This window comes from Acomys minous (assembly GCF_964271855.1).
Source record: "Acomys minous genome assembly, chromosome: 11".
NCBI classification, from domain to species: Eukaryota; Metazoa; Chordata; class Mammalia; order Rodentia; family Muridae; genus Acomys; species Acomys minous.
This window is the reverse complement of record NC_140492.1, coordinates 68,277,033-68,294,877: the sequence shown is the minus strand read 5'-3', so window position 1 is coordinate 68,294,877 and position 17,845 is coordinate 68,277,033. Positions and strand designations below refer to the sequence as shown.

General features: G+C 40.2%; 1 protein-coding gene across 2 annotated transcripts in view; it reads left to right on the top strand.

Moving 5' to 3' along the window:
• Positions 1 to 17,845, top strand: part of LOC311608241 (putative ankyrin repeat domain-containing protein 26-like protein) — a 149,904-nt gene that overhangs the window by 890 nt on the left and 131,169 nt on the right. The window contains exons 2-4 of one of the 2 annotated variants that reach the window (XM_084800604.1): positions 2,542 to 2,656; positions 3,369 to 3,542; positions 4,504 to 4,898. In XM_084800604.1, coding sequence (XP_084656730.1) covers positions 2,542 to 2,656; positions 3,369 to 3,542; positions 4,504 to 4,578 — 364 coding nt within the window. In that variant the 3' untranslated portion in view covers positions 4,579 to 4,898. Of the gene's footprint in view, positions 1 to 2,541; positions 2,657 to 3,368; positions 3,543 to 4,503; positions 4,899 to 17,845 lie in introns of those variants that run through there. The other variant, XM_084800603.1, reaches the window with a different exon arrangement.

The following is a 17,845-nucleotide window of genomic DNA, read 5'->3' as shown; positions in this document are numbered from 1 at the left end:
GATATAATTTTGAATGTGTTACCAATGTTACAGCTAGAAAGAAAAGTTAAGAAAAGCCATCCTACATCACTCTGACCAATGTGTGCTGAGGCCTCTTATGAGGACATTTTTAACAGGGAAGATGACTCTGTTTACCACACACCCCTAAGTGTATAGGATGTTTGTCCCTGTGTTAAGGTACAGGTGTGAACACTAGGCGTTGAAGTCTTTATTGATTTTCACCTCATTAAAAAATCTTTGTGTGCTTGTGAGTGGGTGTGTATATGCTCCCATGCACAACTGTGTGACTGTGTGCACCACGCATGTACAGGTAAGGGCCTGGAGGTTGGTGGGCAACTCCACATGGCAGGTCTGTTCTGCCTTGTTATGGTTTCTGCAGATCAAAGTCCACAATTCACGTGTGCTTGTGGTTCCTTGCTGATCTTCCCTGTGGTCCCTGGACCTCAGTTTTTAGGACAGGTTCTTTCACTCACCAACATCTCCACAGTCTTTGACTTGCTGTGTGGGAGCTTACTGATTAACCCAGACCTGCAGCAAAGCAAGCTGTTGGATCATTCTGTCTCTACTCCCCATAACTAGCTTTCCAATGGCTGGGGTTCTGAACTCAGCAGCTCAGAATTAGAGAACAAGCACTTTACCAACTTAGTCATTGCCTCAGCTCCTCTCCTCTTCTAATTTCACACTAGATTATCAAGGGCACCAGTGTCACTCAGTGGACACTTTCAACACTTCCTGTGGTTCTTTACTCATTAGTCTCAGTCTGCGACTTTCCTTAGTCTTCAAATTGAATCTGCATACAAATACAGAAGAAATATTTATTGTTTAATAGCTCTCTTCCCTTATAAGTGTTTCTTTTAAAAACTTGATTTTCCAATTATGTTTATCCATTCTGGTAATCTATTTATTCCCTATTTGTTACTTATATATTTAATATACATATACACATTCAATGTCTTCTAAGATTCTTCCACTTTTAAACCTTTAAATTCCTTGCATACTCAAGAAGTTAAGAAAATTAAAACTTGCCCTAATTTTTAACAGAACATTTTCTCCCCTTTAAACAAAAGAACAAAAACAAAACCAAAAAGGTGTTCTGAAGACAGAATATTATAAAAAGTAATTAATCATAGAGTTGTTTTTTAAGAAAATTATATCTCATGCTATAAAAATGATCATATAACTTAAAATATGCCACATTTCATTTCATGTATGTTCACCTTTGAAGGGTGATATTAAGTTTTAGAAATATTAAGTGTTTGCATTCTGTAACTTTTCATGTTGAATAAAATTGACAATGCTCATTGAACTAGGTTTTTTGGCTTAAAGCTACTTGAAAATCAAAGGGAGAGAGCTACAATGCCATGGGTTAAGTCCTTCTACAGACATTTGACTGACTTTGTTATGAATCCAGGGATGCATAAATGACTGAAATGCAAACAAAGATGGTGTGTTTTACTACATATTTCACTCTGGACTACCATGAACACTGAATCTATAAGCTAATGGAAGGTGGTTTGCTGTTGGCAGAAAAGACAGAAAGATTCCTCCTGGCCATTAATAAATTTATAAATAATCAATATACTGATGACAATGCTTAGAGTTTTGTTTTTGTTATTGCTATTTTAAACCTCCTTGCTTATTGAGTTTCATTGGTTAAAATGTCCATAGTTACATGATTTTCCATGAACCTGTGGATTGTGTCATATATCGTTTAATGTAACGTACGGTGGACTGAATGACAGACTTTTATATTGTATAGTGACAAAGTGAAAACTATTACTATTTATAGTTATAGAATATCATGAGTTACAAGTGGCGTTCCTATGCCAGAGATGCTAAAATGTAAGAGTAATGTAGTCACCTTGGTACTGGTCAGCTACCCTAACTGCCAGGAGGATGAGTTAGGGGGACTACCGAGTTCAAGGCCAGCCTGAGCAATAGAATTTTAAAAAATACTGACCATATTTGAATAACAACTTGGATCTGTACATTAGGTAGAATTCTGTAATTCACCTTCATTGAGATGTTGTGTTAGATAGCAGCAGGAAGAGGAATCCTTATCTTTATCCACCAAATGCTGAGCTGTTAGGTGCTGGAAACACTTGTGCATGCTTTGTGCAGGCTTGAACTGAGGCGTCAGGGTAGAGCCATTTAAGACAGCTACTGTTTAATCCCCGAGCAGTGGATGAAGAATTTGAGTTGTGGAGATAATAGAGAGCCAAGAAGTAGCTAGTAGGTATTAGATCAGTGAAGAATTCAAATCTAAGCCTCTTAGTCACTGGGTGCTCTCCTGGTTTCTAGACAGGTTTCTCTGAGCAGTGATGAAGCTTATGATATATTGATTGCCTTGAACTGGGCAGCCATGCACTCTTTCCCTAGTACAGAAGACAAACACTGGAGCAGAAACTAAAAAAAATAAGGACATTGCAGTTGAAACTCTCACTTCGGAAGGAAACGAATTACTTAGTATATAGTATTTACAGTTGACTAAACTTTGCCTTCGTAGTCCATGATTTCCTAAAATGTCCTTTTGATTTGTAGGACTTCCCTGCACTATGTGTGTGCTGCTAACCAGACATATACAGTAAAGGTGCTGATCGAGAGCAACTGCAATATTAATGTCCAGGATGATGAAGGCTGCACACCCTTGATTAAGGTAGTGATTGGACAGGAGTTTCAGTATGAAATGGCTTAGATCTTGTCCTTGTTTGGCTTGTGTTGACAAAACCAATTCAGGGAAGCAAATGTTTATTAGGCTTGCATTTCACCCATCACAGTCCATCACTGAGGGAAACCAGAGCAAAAGCTTCAGTCAAGAAGTCAGAGGGAGGAACTGAAGCAGACACCATAGGGGAAGGCTGCTGATTCATGGCGTGGTCACCTTGCTTCCTTGTACATCAGGACCACTGCACAGTCATGCCATCAATCCCAGGAATCTGGTCCTTCCCACATCCATCTCAATCAAGAAACTGCTCCACAGACCTGCGCACAAGCTAGTCTGATAGAATCAATTCTTCAGTAATGCTCCCTCTCTTCAGATGGCTGGAGCCTATATCAAATTGGAAAAAAAACCCAAAATGCAACCAATGAACCAGCCAAACATCCCATTCCCCAAAACAAGTAACTAGCATGGATCTAGGTATTGTGGCACACCCCTGACACTCACACACTAGGAAAACTGAGGGAAGAGGACTTTGAATTTAGGCAAGCCTGGGGTACTTCACAAGGACCTGCCTCAAAAAGAGAAGGCTAATGGACACCACCTGAGCCACTTTTCTCAAATACAGGAAACTGTCCAATGCAATTGCAGCAATGGTTACCTTGACTTCCTTGAATTGAAGATCTATGACTTTGTATCAAACCCACAGGCCGCAGAGATGGACAACACAAAATGTGTTTCCCTATTGCTGCAGCATGGTGCCAATCCACACATGGCAGATTTCTTTGGAAATATGGCCCTCCACTGTGCTGTGTATAGTGGAAACCAAGCAATTGCGAGAGAACTTCTGGAGCACCACGTCGATATAAATGGAAAAACAAAGGTAAAAACCATTCACCTTCATTCCCAACATGCACTGACACTGGGATCCCTTTCACACACGCCAAAGCGCAAAGATTCTCACTAATTCTGCTAACTGTAAAATATTTTAAAAATATTTTTAAAAGTACAAAACATTTTTTGTCTAATAGGTTATTCATATTTGTGGTAGTTAGTCAAAAAGAACACAATGCAGCACATTTTTTCCTCTGAATTGGGCTTTGTTTTAAAACTCAATAATAATAATAATAATAATAATAATAATAATAATAATAATAATAATAATAATAAAAAGATCACTTTGTACTATACACATCACATACATACAAGCAGAAAAATAAATAAATTCTTAATAAACATTTTAAGAAATCAATGTGAATCTGTTGCTGTTGAGAGGATACAGGATTGGTTTATCTCTCAGAGATAAGATAGGATGGAAAATGAGAAAATATATGGTCAAAGTCATGTAGGAAATTTTGGAAATGTAATCATTAAAAAATCTCAAGGTTTACAAATTCTTTTTCAATCCATATGTCCATAAGAAGATGTGTAAAGTATTGGAGATAACCATTCTTACTCTAGGAAAGAAATATTTTTTGAAGTACAGATTGAGAAACCTTGCTTCAGAGACTTCCCTTGAGCTCCCTCATTCAACAGGGCCATGTAAACCTTTACTATAGATTCCGGTTTGAGGGCAATGGATGGATAACTTCATGGAGGTAGATGCTTTGACGCAATGAGTATTCTAGGGAGAATATTGGAGAGCAGTGGTAGTAGGAGGCTGTGGGGCATGGGAAAGGTCTGTCAATGAGAGGAAGCACCTGTGTGTGGAAAGTGCAGCAGCGGTGAAGGAAAATCTATCCTTTGTGACTCTCTAAAGTACATATTTATGTACACAGGATCTGTGATGAATTTTCACTTGAGAAACACACCATGATTTATAACATATTTTTTTTCTTTTACAGAATGGCTTCACACCATTTTCCCTTGCTGTATATAGAAAGAAAGATATCATGGCAGTGTTCTTAAAAGAGAGATAACTGACGACATTGAATCAAATAGATAGAGTCTCTTCTTTTTCAGTCTCAGTGCTATTCTATAGGGTGACAGTGGCTTAAGTCAGAAACACTAAACTGATAGGAGGAAGATTGTCTTAAACTTGGATGTACATGGTGAAGAACACCCAGAAAATGTCATGTGGAAAAAGGACTGTTCTGACCACAAGAAACTAGTCTGCACCGGGGCTCAGCGCCTCTTTAATACTAACTTTGTTATTTTAATCAGCCTTGCTGGTGATTTTATGTTATTACATCAACTTCCCACTAGTTCGTTAGTTAATTTTTTTGAAAATGAAATTTATAATCAATTTTAGTGTTTCTATTCTGTTTTTTCTAATTTTCTCTTAAAATGCCACATTCTATATTAACAGGTTTTGAAAATCATGCTGTACTTTTGAACACTCATTGCTTTAAGGGTTTTTTTTTTGCTACTTTATTTTATTTTATTTTTTCCAAGAAATATATTATTTTATCTATTTGTTCTTGTTACATCTAAATGGTTATCCCATCCCTTGTATCCTCCCATTCTACCCCCCCCCCATTTTCCCCTTATTCCCCTCCCCTATTACAGTTTCTGAGGGGGTTTCCTCTCCTTGTATATGCTCATAGGGTATCAAGTCTCTTCTTGGTAACCTGCTGTCCTTCCTCTGAGTGTCACCAGGCCTCCCCCTCCAGGGAAAATGGTCAAATATGAGGCACCAGAGTACGTGAGAAAGTCATATTATGTTCTCCACTCTACTGTGGATAGTGTTCTGACCGTTGACTAGGTCTAGGTAGGGGTTGAAAGGTTACAGCCTGTATTGTCCTTGGCTGGTGCCTTAATTTGAGCGGGAACCCTGGGCCCAAATCTGACTATCATAATGTTCTACTTGTAGGTTTCTAGGATCCTCTGGGTCCTTCTACTTTACCATTCTCTCATGCTTGTCTCATCTAGAGTCCCAATAGTATGTCCTCCCCTCTGTCTCGGTTTCCTGGTAAGTGAAGGCTTTCATGTGACATGCCCCTTGGGCTAATATGCAGATATAAGTGAGTATGTACCATTTGAGTCTTTCTGCTTCTGGGTTAACTCACTCATTATGATCATTTCTAGCTCAATCCATTTATCCACAAATTTTGTGAATTCCTTGTTTTTAATAGCTGAATAGTATTCCATAGTGTATATGTACCACAGTTTCTTTATCCATTCTTCTATTGAGGGACACTTAGGCTGTTTCCATGTTCTGGCTATTATGAATAAGGCTGCTATGAACATGGTTGGGCAAATTTTCTTGTTGTATGCTGGAGCATCTTCTGGGTATATTCCAAGGAGTGGAATAGCTGGGTCTTGAGGAAGCCCTATTCCCATTTTTCTGAGATAGCACCAGATAGATTTCCAAAGTGGCTGTACTAGTTTGCATTCCCACCAGCAATGAAGGAGTGTTCCTCTCTCCCCACATACTCGCCAGCATGTGGTTTCACTTGAATTTTTGATCTTAGCCATTCTGATGGGTGTAAGATGGAATCTCAGAGTTGTTTTGATTTGCATTTCCCTGATGATTAAGGAGGTTGAGCACTTCTTTAAGTGTTTCTCAGCCATTTGGTATTCCTCTGTTGAGAATTCTCTATTTAGTTCCAAGCCCCATTTCTCAATTGGGTTATTTGGTTTGGTGGTGTTTAATTTCTTGAGTTCTTTATATATGTTGGATATTAGACCTTTGTCAGATGTGGGGTTGGTGAAGATCTTTTCCCAGTCGGTAGGCTGTCACTTTGATCTCTTGACAGTGTCTCCTGCCTTACAGAAGCTTCTTAGCTTCACGAGGTCTCATTTATTAATTGTTTACATTAATGCCTGGGCCGTTGGTGTTCTGTTCAGGAAGTTGTCTCCTGTGCCAATATGTTCCAGGCTCTTCTCCACTTTTTCTTCTAAGTGACTTAGTGTCTCTGGTTTTATGTTGAGGTCTTTAATCCACTTGGATTTGAGTTTTGTAGAAGGTGACAAATATGGGTCCAGTTGCATTAATTTACACATAGACATCCAGTTAGACCAGCACCATTTGTTGAAGATGCTATCATTTTTCCATCGAATGGATTTGGCTTCTTTGTCGAAAATCAAGTGACCATATGTGTGTGGATTCATATCTGGGTCTTTGATTCGATTCCACTGATCTACCAGCCTGTTGCTGTGCCAGTACCATGCTGTTTTAATTACTATTCTTTTATAGTACAGTTTGAGATCAGGTATGGAGATTCCTCTGGAGCACCTTTTATTGTACAAGATTGTTTTAGCTATTCTGGGTTTTTTGTTTTTCCATATGAAGTTCAGAATTGAACTTTCAATGTCTTTAAAATATTGTGTAGGTATTTTGATAGGGATTGCATTGAATCCGTAGATTGCTTTTGGTAGGATGGGCATTTTTACTATGTTAATTCTCCCGATCCATGAGCACGGAAGATCATTCCATCTTCTCATGTCGCCTTCAATCTCTTTCTTCAGAGTTTTGAAATTTTTTTCAAACAAGTCCTTCACTTGCTTCGTTAGAGTAACTCCTAAATATTTTATATTGCTTGTGGCTAATGTGAAGGGTGTGGCTTTCCTAATTTCTTCCTCTGCAAGCTTGCATTTGTGTATAGGAAGGCTACAGACTTTTTTGAATTAATTTTGTATACAGCCAATTTGCTGAAGGTGTTTATCAGCTGTAGGAGTTCTCTGGTGGAATTTTGAGGGTCACTTATGTACACTATCATATCATCTGCAAATACGGATAATTTGACTTCCTCCTTTCCCATTTGGATACCCTTGATCCTCTTTTGTTGTCTTGTTGCTCTGGCTAGAACTTCGAGTACTATATTGAAGAGATATGGAGAGAGTGGGCAGCCTTGCCCTGTTCCCGATTTTAGAGGAATTTCCTTGAGTATCTCACCATTTACTTTGATTTTGGCTATTGGCTTCCTATATATAGCCTTTATTATGTTGATGAAAGTGCCTTGTATCCCCGATCTCTCTAAAACTTTAAACATGAATGGGTGTTGGATTTTAGCAAATGCTTTCTCTGCATCTAAAGAGATGATCATGTGGTTTTTTATTTTCAGTTTGTTCATATGGTGGATTACATTGATGGATTTCCATATATTAAACCATCCCTGCATTCCTGGAATGAAACCTACTTGGTCATGATGAATGATATCTTTGATGTGTTCTTGTATTCGTTTTGCAAGTATTTTATTTAGTATTTTTGCATCGATGTTCATTAGAGAAACTGGTCTGAAATTCTCTTTCTTTGTTGAGTCTTCGTGAGGTTTAGGTATCAATGAGACTATGGCCTCATAGAATGAATTTGGTAATGTTCCATCCCTTTCTATCTTTTGGAGTAGCTTGAAGAGTATCGGTATTAGCTCGCCCTTGAAGGTCTGGTAGAATTCTGCACTGAAGCCATCTGGCCCTGGGCTTTTTTTGGTTGGAAGATTATCAATGATTGCTTCAATTTCTGTAGGGGAAATGGGACTATTTAGCTTGTTTATCTGTTCTTCACTCAACTTTGGCAAGTGAAATTGATCAAGCAAATCGTCTATTTCCCTTAGATTTTCAAATTTTGTGGCATATATGCCTTCAAAGTAGGATCTTATGATTCTTTATATTTCCCCAGTGTCTGTTGTTATGTCTCCCTTTTCATTTCTGATTTTGTTGATTTCAATATTGTCTCTCTGCCTTTTAGTTAGTTTGGCTAACTGTCTGTCTATCTTGTTGATTTTCTCAAAGAACCAGCTCTTGGTTTTGTTGATTCTTTGGACTGTTTTCTTAGTTTCTATTTTGTTAATTTCACCTGTGAGTTTGATTATTTCCAGACGTCTACTCCTTTTGGGTGTTTCTGCTTCTTTCTTTTTTTCTAGGGCTTCCAGTTGTGTCGTTAAGATGCTTATGTGCGATGTTTCCAGTTTCTTTTTAAAGGCACTTGGTGCTATGAATTTTCCTCTTAGCACTGCTTTCAATGTATCCCACAAATTTGGGTATATTGTTCCTTCATTTTCATTGAGTTTCAGAAACTCCTTGATTTCTTTATAACTCCCCTGACCCAGGTGTCATTTAGCAGAGAGTTGTTTAGTTTCCACCTACTTTTAGGCTTTTTGTTATTTCTGTTGTTGTTGAATTGCAGCCTAAGCCCATGGTGATCTGATAGGACACAAGGTATTATTTCAATCCTCTTGTATCTGTTAAGGCTTGCTTTGTGACCTACGATGTGATCAATTTTGGAGAAGGTTCCATGGGGTGCAGAGAAGAAGGTATATTCTTTCTTGTTTGGGTAAAAAGGTTCTATAGATATCTGTTAGACCCATTTGACCCATGGCATTGGTTAATGTTGTTATTTCTCAGCTTAGTTACTGTTTCAATGACTTATCCTTCAGTGAGAGTGAGGTGTTGACGTCTCCCACTATTATTGTGTGGGAATCGATGTGTGGTTTAAGCCTTTTTAACAGATCTTTTACAAATGTGGGTGCCCTTGTATTGGGAGCATAGATGTTCAGAATTGTGATGTCATCTTGGTTGACTTTACCTTTGATGAGTATGAAGTGTCCGTCCTCATCCCTTTTGACTAATTTTGGTTGAAAGTCTATTTTGTTCGATATTAAAATGGCTATGCCTGCTTGCTTCTTGTGACCATTTGCTTGGAATATTTTTTCCAACCTTTTATCCTGAGGTAATGCCTATCGTTATAGGTGAGATGTGTTTCTTGAATGCAGAAGAATGTTGGATCTTGTTTATGCACCCATTCAGTTAGTCTGTTCCTTTTTATTGTAGAATTGAGGCCATTGATGTTGAGAGATATTAATGACCAGTGACTGTTAAGAGTCTTAATTTTGCTGTTGGTTCCAGTCGAGCCTTTGTGTAGTTGTGTTTTTGCCATGGTATAGTTATCTATTTCCTGAGTAGTTTTGGTTGTAGCTTGAACCTTTGGGATGGAGTTTTCCTTCTAGTAACTTCTGTAAAGCTGGATTTGTGGATAGGTACTGTTTGAATTTGTTTTTGTCATAGAATATTTTGTTTTCTCCATCAATGGTTATTGATAGATTTGCTGGGTAAAGTAGTCTGGCCTGGCATCTGTGGTCTCTTAGGGTTTGCAGGATCTCTGTCCAGGCCCTTCTGGCTTCGATGGTCTCTGCTGAGAAGTCGGGCGTAATTCTGAAAGGTTTGCCATTAAATGCTATTTGGCCCTTTTCCCATGCAGCTTTTAATATTTTTCTTTGTTCTGTAGGTTTTGTGTTTTGATTATTATGTGATGGGCAGTTTTTCTTTTCTGGTCAATTCTATTTGGTGTTCTGTATGCCTCTTGTATGTTTAAAGGCATCTCTTTCTTTAGATTGGGGAAATTTTCTTCTATGATTTTGTTGAGAATAGTTACTGGGCCTTGGAGTTTGATAACTTCTCTTTCTTCAATGCCTATTATCCTCAGATTTCTTCTTTTCATGGTGTCCTTAATTTCTTGGATGTTTTGTGTCAGGGGTTTTCCAGATTTGGCATTTTCTTTAATGGTTGCTTCAAGATCTGTGATTGTATCTTCTAGCCCTGAGATTCATTCTTCCATCTCTTGGATTCTGTTAGAAAAGCTCAGCACTGTGTCATTCGCCTTCTTCTCTGAGGCCTCAAGTTCTCATTTTTCTTCTGTCTGTGTGTTTATCATTGAATCCATTTTCATCTTCATATCTTGAACCGATTTTTTTATTTCTTTCCTCTGGTTGTTTACATTTTCCTGAAAAATTTCCAGTTCCACTCTATGTGCTTCTTTTATGTCTCGCACCTGCTTGGATGTGTCTTCCTGCATCTGATTTCGAATTTTATTTGTTTCCTCCGTTATCATCCTCATTACCAAGGATTTGATGTCATTTTCTTCTGTTTCCATTGTATTTGAGTTCTCTGGGTTGTTTTTTTTGGGATAGCTGGGAACTGGAGACGCCATGTTGTTTTGGTGGTTTTCGCGTATGCTTTTACGCTGTCCTTTAGACATCTTGCCGTCTCTGTTTTTGTTAGGTAAGTTCCAGAGTTGAGTGGAGGGAGTCTGATGATAGATTCACTTGTTTTCTCACGATTTCTGTAGGCTGGAAGACCTGATACTTCACTGGTGTGGATGGCAGTAGGTTAGCCCTGTAGTTTTGGGCTCTCACCGCCAGTGATCCTCAGCTCCCCTTTGCTGTGGGTCCTGCAATCGTTCTGGGACTCTGAATGATTGTTGGATCAGGCCAAGGTATCCACAACCTTTTGGGTCCCCTGCCAAGTCCAGCCAGGGATACTAGGCCCGAACCGCATGTCAAGCTCAGCTTGTTTCTCAGGGCCTGAATGTCTGCCACAGCAGGAGAACTGCGACTGCACTGAGCAATTGCCTAGGGTGGAAGTGAGCACTCTACCCAGTCTGCGTCACAGCAGAACTGCGACTGCACTGAGCAAGCACCTAGGGTGGAAGTGAGTGCTTCGCCCAGCTTGTGTCACAGCAGGAAAACTGCAACTGTGCTGAGCAAGCACCTAGGGTGGAAGTGAGCGCTCCGCCCAGCCTGTGTCAGAGCAGGAGAAGTACGTCTGCACTGAGCAAGCACCTAGGGTGGAAGTGAGTGCTCCGCCCAGCTTGCGTCACAGCAGGGAAACTGCGACTGCGCTGAGCAAGCACCTGGTGGAAGTGAGCTTGTGTCACAGCAGGGAAACTGCGACTGCGCTGAGCAAGCCCCTGGTGGAAGTGAGCGCTTCGCCCAGCTTGTGTCACAGCAGGGAAACTGAGACTCGCTGAGCAAGCACCTAGGATAGAAGTGAGCACTCCGCACAGCTTGTGTCACAGTAGGGAAACTGCGGCTGCGCTGAGCAAGCACCTAGGGTAGAAGTGAGCTGTCCGCACAGCTTGCGTCACAGCAGGGAAACTGCGGCTGCGCTGAGCAATCACCTAGGGTAGAAGTGAGCGCTCCGCCCAGCTTGCGTCACAGCAGAGAAACTGCAACTGCGCTGAGCAAGCACCTGGTGGAAGTGAGCGCTCCGCCCAGCTTGCATCACAGCAGGAAAACTGCAGCTGCGCTGAGCTGGAGCCTAGGGTGGAAGTGAGCGCTCCACCTAGCCTGTGTCACAGCATAGCCTGTGTCACAGCAGGGGAGCTGTTCCTTGGGCCGAATTGCTTGCTGAGCTGAGCCAGCTTCTCCATGGCACAGCTCACTGAGCAAACCCAGGACTCTGGGGCTGAACTGTCTGCTGAGTCTAGTTTGGGTCTCAAGGCACCACGCGACCCAAATCCTGTCCAGAGTCCCCTCTCCTGCAGCAACTCCCACCGTCCACCACACCAATCGCCTCCACTGGAAGGCTCTGAGCTGCAAACCTCAGCCACCGCCGCTAGTGCCACTGGAGCTGCTGGTGCCGCTGGTGCTGCTGGTGGCACTGCTGTCTCTGCCCCTGCTGCTCTGATCCAAGAAAGTCCTTGCTCCTCCCGTGTGCAAGGGCAAGCAGGTCCTCTGCACTCTGGTCCCTCCGAACCGTGGAGCAGTTCTGCTGCTGTGGTGTGGGGACCTTGGTGTTCCTGGCTCAGAAATCTGTGCAATTCCCTGAACTGTTCACTGGAGCTTTCAAACATGGTCCATACTGCTCGCCGCCATCTTGGATCTCTCCCAAGGGTTTCAATGAGGGATTCTCTGCACCTAAATCTGTTTATTGTGCCTTGCTTTTGGCTGTTTTCCTTCTCTTTGCTCTGTCCTACTCTAATGAATAGTTTTTGTTTTATCATATATCATATCATATCATATCATATCATGTCATGTCATATCATATCATATCATGTCATATCATATCATATCTTATCCTATCATATCTTATCATATATCATATCTTATCATATCATATCATATCTTATCATATCTTATCATATCATATCATATCTTATATCATATCTTATCTTATCATGTCATCCATAGTTTATCTTTTCATGTCATACCCTACCATGTCTTGTCATAATCCCTTTGAAGCTTCTTTCTTTTCTATTGAGAGACAGAAAGTGACTGGCTCTAGATGAGAGGAGAGGTGGGGAAAGTCTGGCAGGAGAATTTCTTCTCTGAAGAAAATGTTCCCAAATAAAAATGTAATTTTATCACACATGGTAGCACACACATTTATATATATCCCAACACTTAGGAGGCAGGGGCAGGCAATCTCTGTGCTTTCAAGGAAAGTCAGCTCAGCACATAGCACAGAGCTCAGAAGGAAGGAAGGGCGCACAATCCCTCAGACACTGTGAATCAGAGATTGTTTCCTGGACAGAAGCTCTTCCCCACTGGACCTGCACAATACTCTGAAGTGTTCTTTCCCTCGCTGTGTCTAGGAGACTTGTGAGGAACAGAAGCTCATGAAATACAGAGATCCTTGACACAGGGAACCCTCTTAGCTACACACACAGCGCCCGCAGCCTGGGCTCCTGTGTCATCTGGTGAACCGTGCAGTGATGCTGCAGCTGTTCAGGTTCTTCAGTCTTTACCCCAGTCTTTCCTTTCCTCTTCATAGAAGGCTGTGCTCTTACTGGAGGATTGTACACAGGCGTGCACACACTGTCTGCCATACAAATGCAAGCACATGCAAAGGATCTCATTACCATGCCGGTCAGCGAGGCTAGCCACAAATGCACACTGCTGGGGATATAAGAAATTCTGTTTAGAAGGCAGACACTGACAGAGATAAGCCACATGGACTCTTTTAGCCAATGCACACATGCATGGTGCACTTCATATTCCACATGCCTATGGTACACACACACGCAAACACACCGATACACACAGACAGAGGCGGGGGGGGGGAGAGGGAGAGAGGGAGAGAGAGAGAGAAAGAGGGAGAGAGAGAGAGACAGACAGACAGACAGACGGATGGACAGACAGACAGACAGAGAGACAGACAGACAGAGACAGAGAGAGACACAGAGACATAGAGCTAGAGATAGATAGATAGATAGAGATAGAGAGAGAGAGGGAGAGAGGTGGGGGGACACAGACACAATAATTGAATAGAAAGCTTGATAGGGGGTGAATTTACTCTAAGCACACCACCTCTTTCAGAAGTGTCTCACACTCTGCTATCAAAGCTTTGAGAACTAAACAGTGAGCGGGGAGCATGCTCTGCCTGTCCTAACCGTGCTGATGTAGTCGGAAATATTTTTTCTTCAAAGGACAAATTTCCAAACTCCTGCTCCTGCCCTTTAAAAGCCCTTTTCACAACCCTGGTCATCCAGTTGGACAGAAGCTATAAGATCCAGGAGAAATTAATTCTATTGCACCACTAATAGCATGCAGGGCAGACAAAGTGCTACTCAGGCTTATATCAGCATGAACCAAGATCTGGGGAAGGTTAAAAGACAACTTTGGGGTACAGGGAGGACAAGAGAGATAGTCCATATGCCCCCTGAAAATGTAGAAATGAATTTTTAATTGCTAAGTGTTTCTCTTCCTTTTTTCTCTGAGATTTTTGGGGTCAAAGTTAGGGATTCATATACATCAAGTATTTACCTTATCACATAGCTGCCTACCTGGTCCACAAAAAGAGGGTTTCAGTAGTAAACACTTTAGTTGTTTCTTCCACTCATATGGTCATTGAGTTACTTACAATAATTCACTGTCACATACTAAAGGTTCCCACTTCCTCGTTACCTGTGACCTGCACATGGGTTTCCTTACACAGCTAAAGGTACAGTGGTAGGGGGTGAAAGGAGGACGAGGTGGAAGGTCCCCTCCCTGACTCTTACTTGCTGAATACATGCCATGAGGGAAATCTTACTTTCAGTCCTAAGTCGAACTATCCATTCTTGAAACTGAAATCACTTGTGTGGTACCTACTGCTATATGCCGCCTGACAACGTATATACAGATAGCCAAACACCTGTTCTATGACACTGTTTCCCCTCTCAATGTATTCTTTTTCACAATCTCGCCCTTCAATTTTCATGTACTCTCATCTCCACCTTGATTTCACTAGATTTTGAAATAAGCATGTTAAGGATGGTGAGTTTCAGTTTAGAAGGAACCCATCTGTGGTCATTCTGAACAAGACAGGTGCATGGATTTAAAGCTGACAACACGGCAGTGCAGGATGGATTTGCTTCTGCTGGCCTTCCTGTGCTGACTCATGGCAGCCCAGGATGTAGGTTAATAATGCTTGTCTGTGCCTCAGGAAGCACCAGCTGTAGACTTGTTGACGTCCCAGATTCTTCATCAGTTCTAAGGAAGTAGAAGACAGTTCTTTATCTTTAGAAATGACTTTTCTGAAAATTGATTTTAGAACATTTGTTTAATAAAGACAAATTTCTCTTTACATTGTCACGAGAGTGTTCTCTTTTGGGAAAATTTTATTTCTAAAGGAAGAAAAAGTGTAAGTATTTTATTTTTGTGTAGACACATTGGTGTTGCATTGTTCTGTTCTGCTTTACCTAGTGAAGTCTGTGTATTTTAGGAAAATCTTCATTTGGCTGAAACAGAAATCATGTCCCAAGGTAAACATTCTAATATTTTTAGTAGAACTTCTTTGTGTCCTTCCAGTTCAGATGTCATAATTCTTACAAATGGCAGTGGCATTTGTCACATCATATAAATTGTTGCTAGTCTTTGGACTGCATTAACTACCACATATATATGTATGAGCTTGTTAGCGTGTTTCTTTTCTATTTTCTTGTTCCCTGTTTTTCCTTGTGAAATACAACACTGGTCATCATATTCTTTTATATGTGAAATGGGACTGTTTTTCCTTTTTTCCTGATATTGGGTATGAGTCTGTAATTAATAGGATTTTAGTAAGGTGTCTATCACTATGTAATCCAATGTACATACATTCTTACTTTTCAATAATTTGTGTTTAATACATTTGAACATTTTCTTTTGCTCTCCTTCCTTTCATAGAATCAGGCTTAAGATGTCCAAAATCCTGATTAAGAGTCCTTTGTAGTTAACAGATTAAACTCTCTTAAGATAAGCAAACCCAGATAGGATTAGTTTTGTGAAGAAGAACCACAGGTGTTGGTAATAGTATGTGATACTTCTCTCTTAAGACCAAACTCACTGATTATTTCAAAGTTAAAAACAAGAGGGAACAGAAGCGATATCCAAGCAAGATGTAAAGGTAGAGATGCAACAGGTGATCTTTGAACTGCTGGTTAAAGCTTTATCTATGGTAATTTTATATAAATAACTCTAAAGAAAAAGTCTGAGAATTTCCAACCTACAGTACTAAAATAAGTGAATTGTATGCCATCTTTATGTTTTATTTTATAAAGCGTAAGAAATCTATGCATTTTAATTTACAGAGTTTAATCATGACTGAAGAATTCAAAGTGTGGTATACATTTGCAGTCTCCACACTGAGGAAGTTGAGAGACATGAGTCTGGAGTTGGCCCCAAATTGGTCTACATGGTAAGGCTCTGCCTCAACGAAACCACACAGGCAACCAGAAAGTATGTAAAGTACTGAACATTAGAATCTATCAAAAAATGACTGACTCATGGTTTGTGTTAGGCTTCTCTGTCCTTTTCTAGGCCCATAGTCCCCCCAAAGCACCTGTGTGCTGGAGCCAGTGTCCCTGTGACTGTGCTTCTTACTTGTAGTTCTGCATCAGAGGGTGCAATGGAGGGAAATGGAGAGAGGGTTAGTGTTCTCCTGCAGGGGGCAGCATGAATGTAAACATGATGGAAAAGGGAAGCAGAGAAAAAGTTTGGTCAACAAAGCACTTTTGATTTCTCCCTTAATAGTAGTTTGAAACTTCTTCATGATCACTGAGACCTGAATGTGACCTAACAAGAAAAAATTAGTCTAGACTCACTGACTTTATCTTGGCAGGCTCCTAGTAGCCTTCTGCCTTCTGGGAGAAGTTCACAGACACTTAACCTAAAGAAAAGCTGAAACAAACCCCATGGATTTCAGTCTTTAGTTCATGTGCTGGGACACTGCTCAGGATTTTTCTAGCAATCTTCTCAGGTAAGAAAACACTTCGGTCATACCTTTCTTCTCCATCCTGGAAACCTCTTTGTGGGCCCTGAACTCTTCCTTATCAACTTTTCTCCTACTCTTTTTGTATATTTTCATCATTCACAATTTTTGTTGTTATTATTGGTGAAGTTTTTTCGACTCCAAAATGATTACAGATTTAAGAGCCTATTATAAAGGATTCCTTTCTTAGGTTTGGAATATAGGTAGAAAAGAAATAGAAATATTTCATTCTCATAATCCATGTTGAGAGTAGAGACAGAAGCCATCATGATGACTACACTCAGGTGATACTTGTTTTCCATTTAGTCCTAGCCTCTTTCTCTTCCTTCTGACACACTCAGAGATGGCAGAAGTGAAGACAGAGGCTTGCCAAGCAAAAGAATGGTGTTTTTGTGGAAGCCTAGTATTCAGGAAGCTGCAGTATCTAGACATGGAATCAATCTATGATTCCAGCTTCTTGGGTACATTTAAGAGATCAAACCAAGCTGTGCATGACATTGATTTGAGCTCTGTTTAAGTGATAGTTTTTATTAAAAATAATATATGTTTACATATATGTCACACACACACACACACACACACACACACACGTCTTGTCCTTTATCGAAACTTTTGTATTAGAAACAGATTTTTATGATTCTTTTAAATTGCTGATGATATAATTTAAGTGTCAAACCCCTCAGAGTCTTGGTAGTAAATACTTCAGACACATTTCTATTCCTTGTTTGCCTAGGAAGCCCAGCGATCTGTAACTGAATACATTCTCCGGTGCTGAGCAATGGGAGACCTACTGAAAGTTGCTGCTTTTGGTTTCAAGTGTAAATAACTTGGCTAACATGGATTACTCTTTATTACCAGGAAATACACTTAGACTCAACATTATCCTTTAATAAGACGATAGCATATGTATTGGGTTTTTGTTTGTTTTTCTTTTGCTTAAAGGAAAAATTTCCAAATTTCCCTCTTATCATTTAATACAAATAGTGACCTTTTGTATGATATAGAAGCATTTGTTTTTTCCTTGTTTTTGTTTAGAATAAAAGGGGAAAGTTTTAATATTCCCTTAATGAACGATGTCACACTTTGTCTTAAAAAATGTGCTGTTCTTTGAAAACCAGGGCAAGAAGATAATTTAATAGGATTAAATCCTACTATGAGTGCCAAGAACTTTTATTGTGGGCATCAGGACCCAAGAGTGAGTGAGGGTAACAGAGTTTCCAACACTGGAAACAAGACTTCAGAGACCAACATCGAGGAGGACTTCTATTTCATTTTTTAGAACTAAGCCTTTCATAC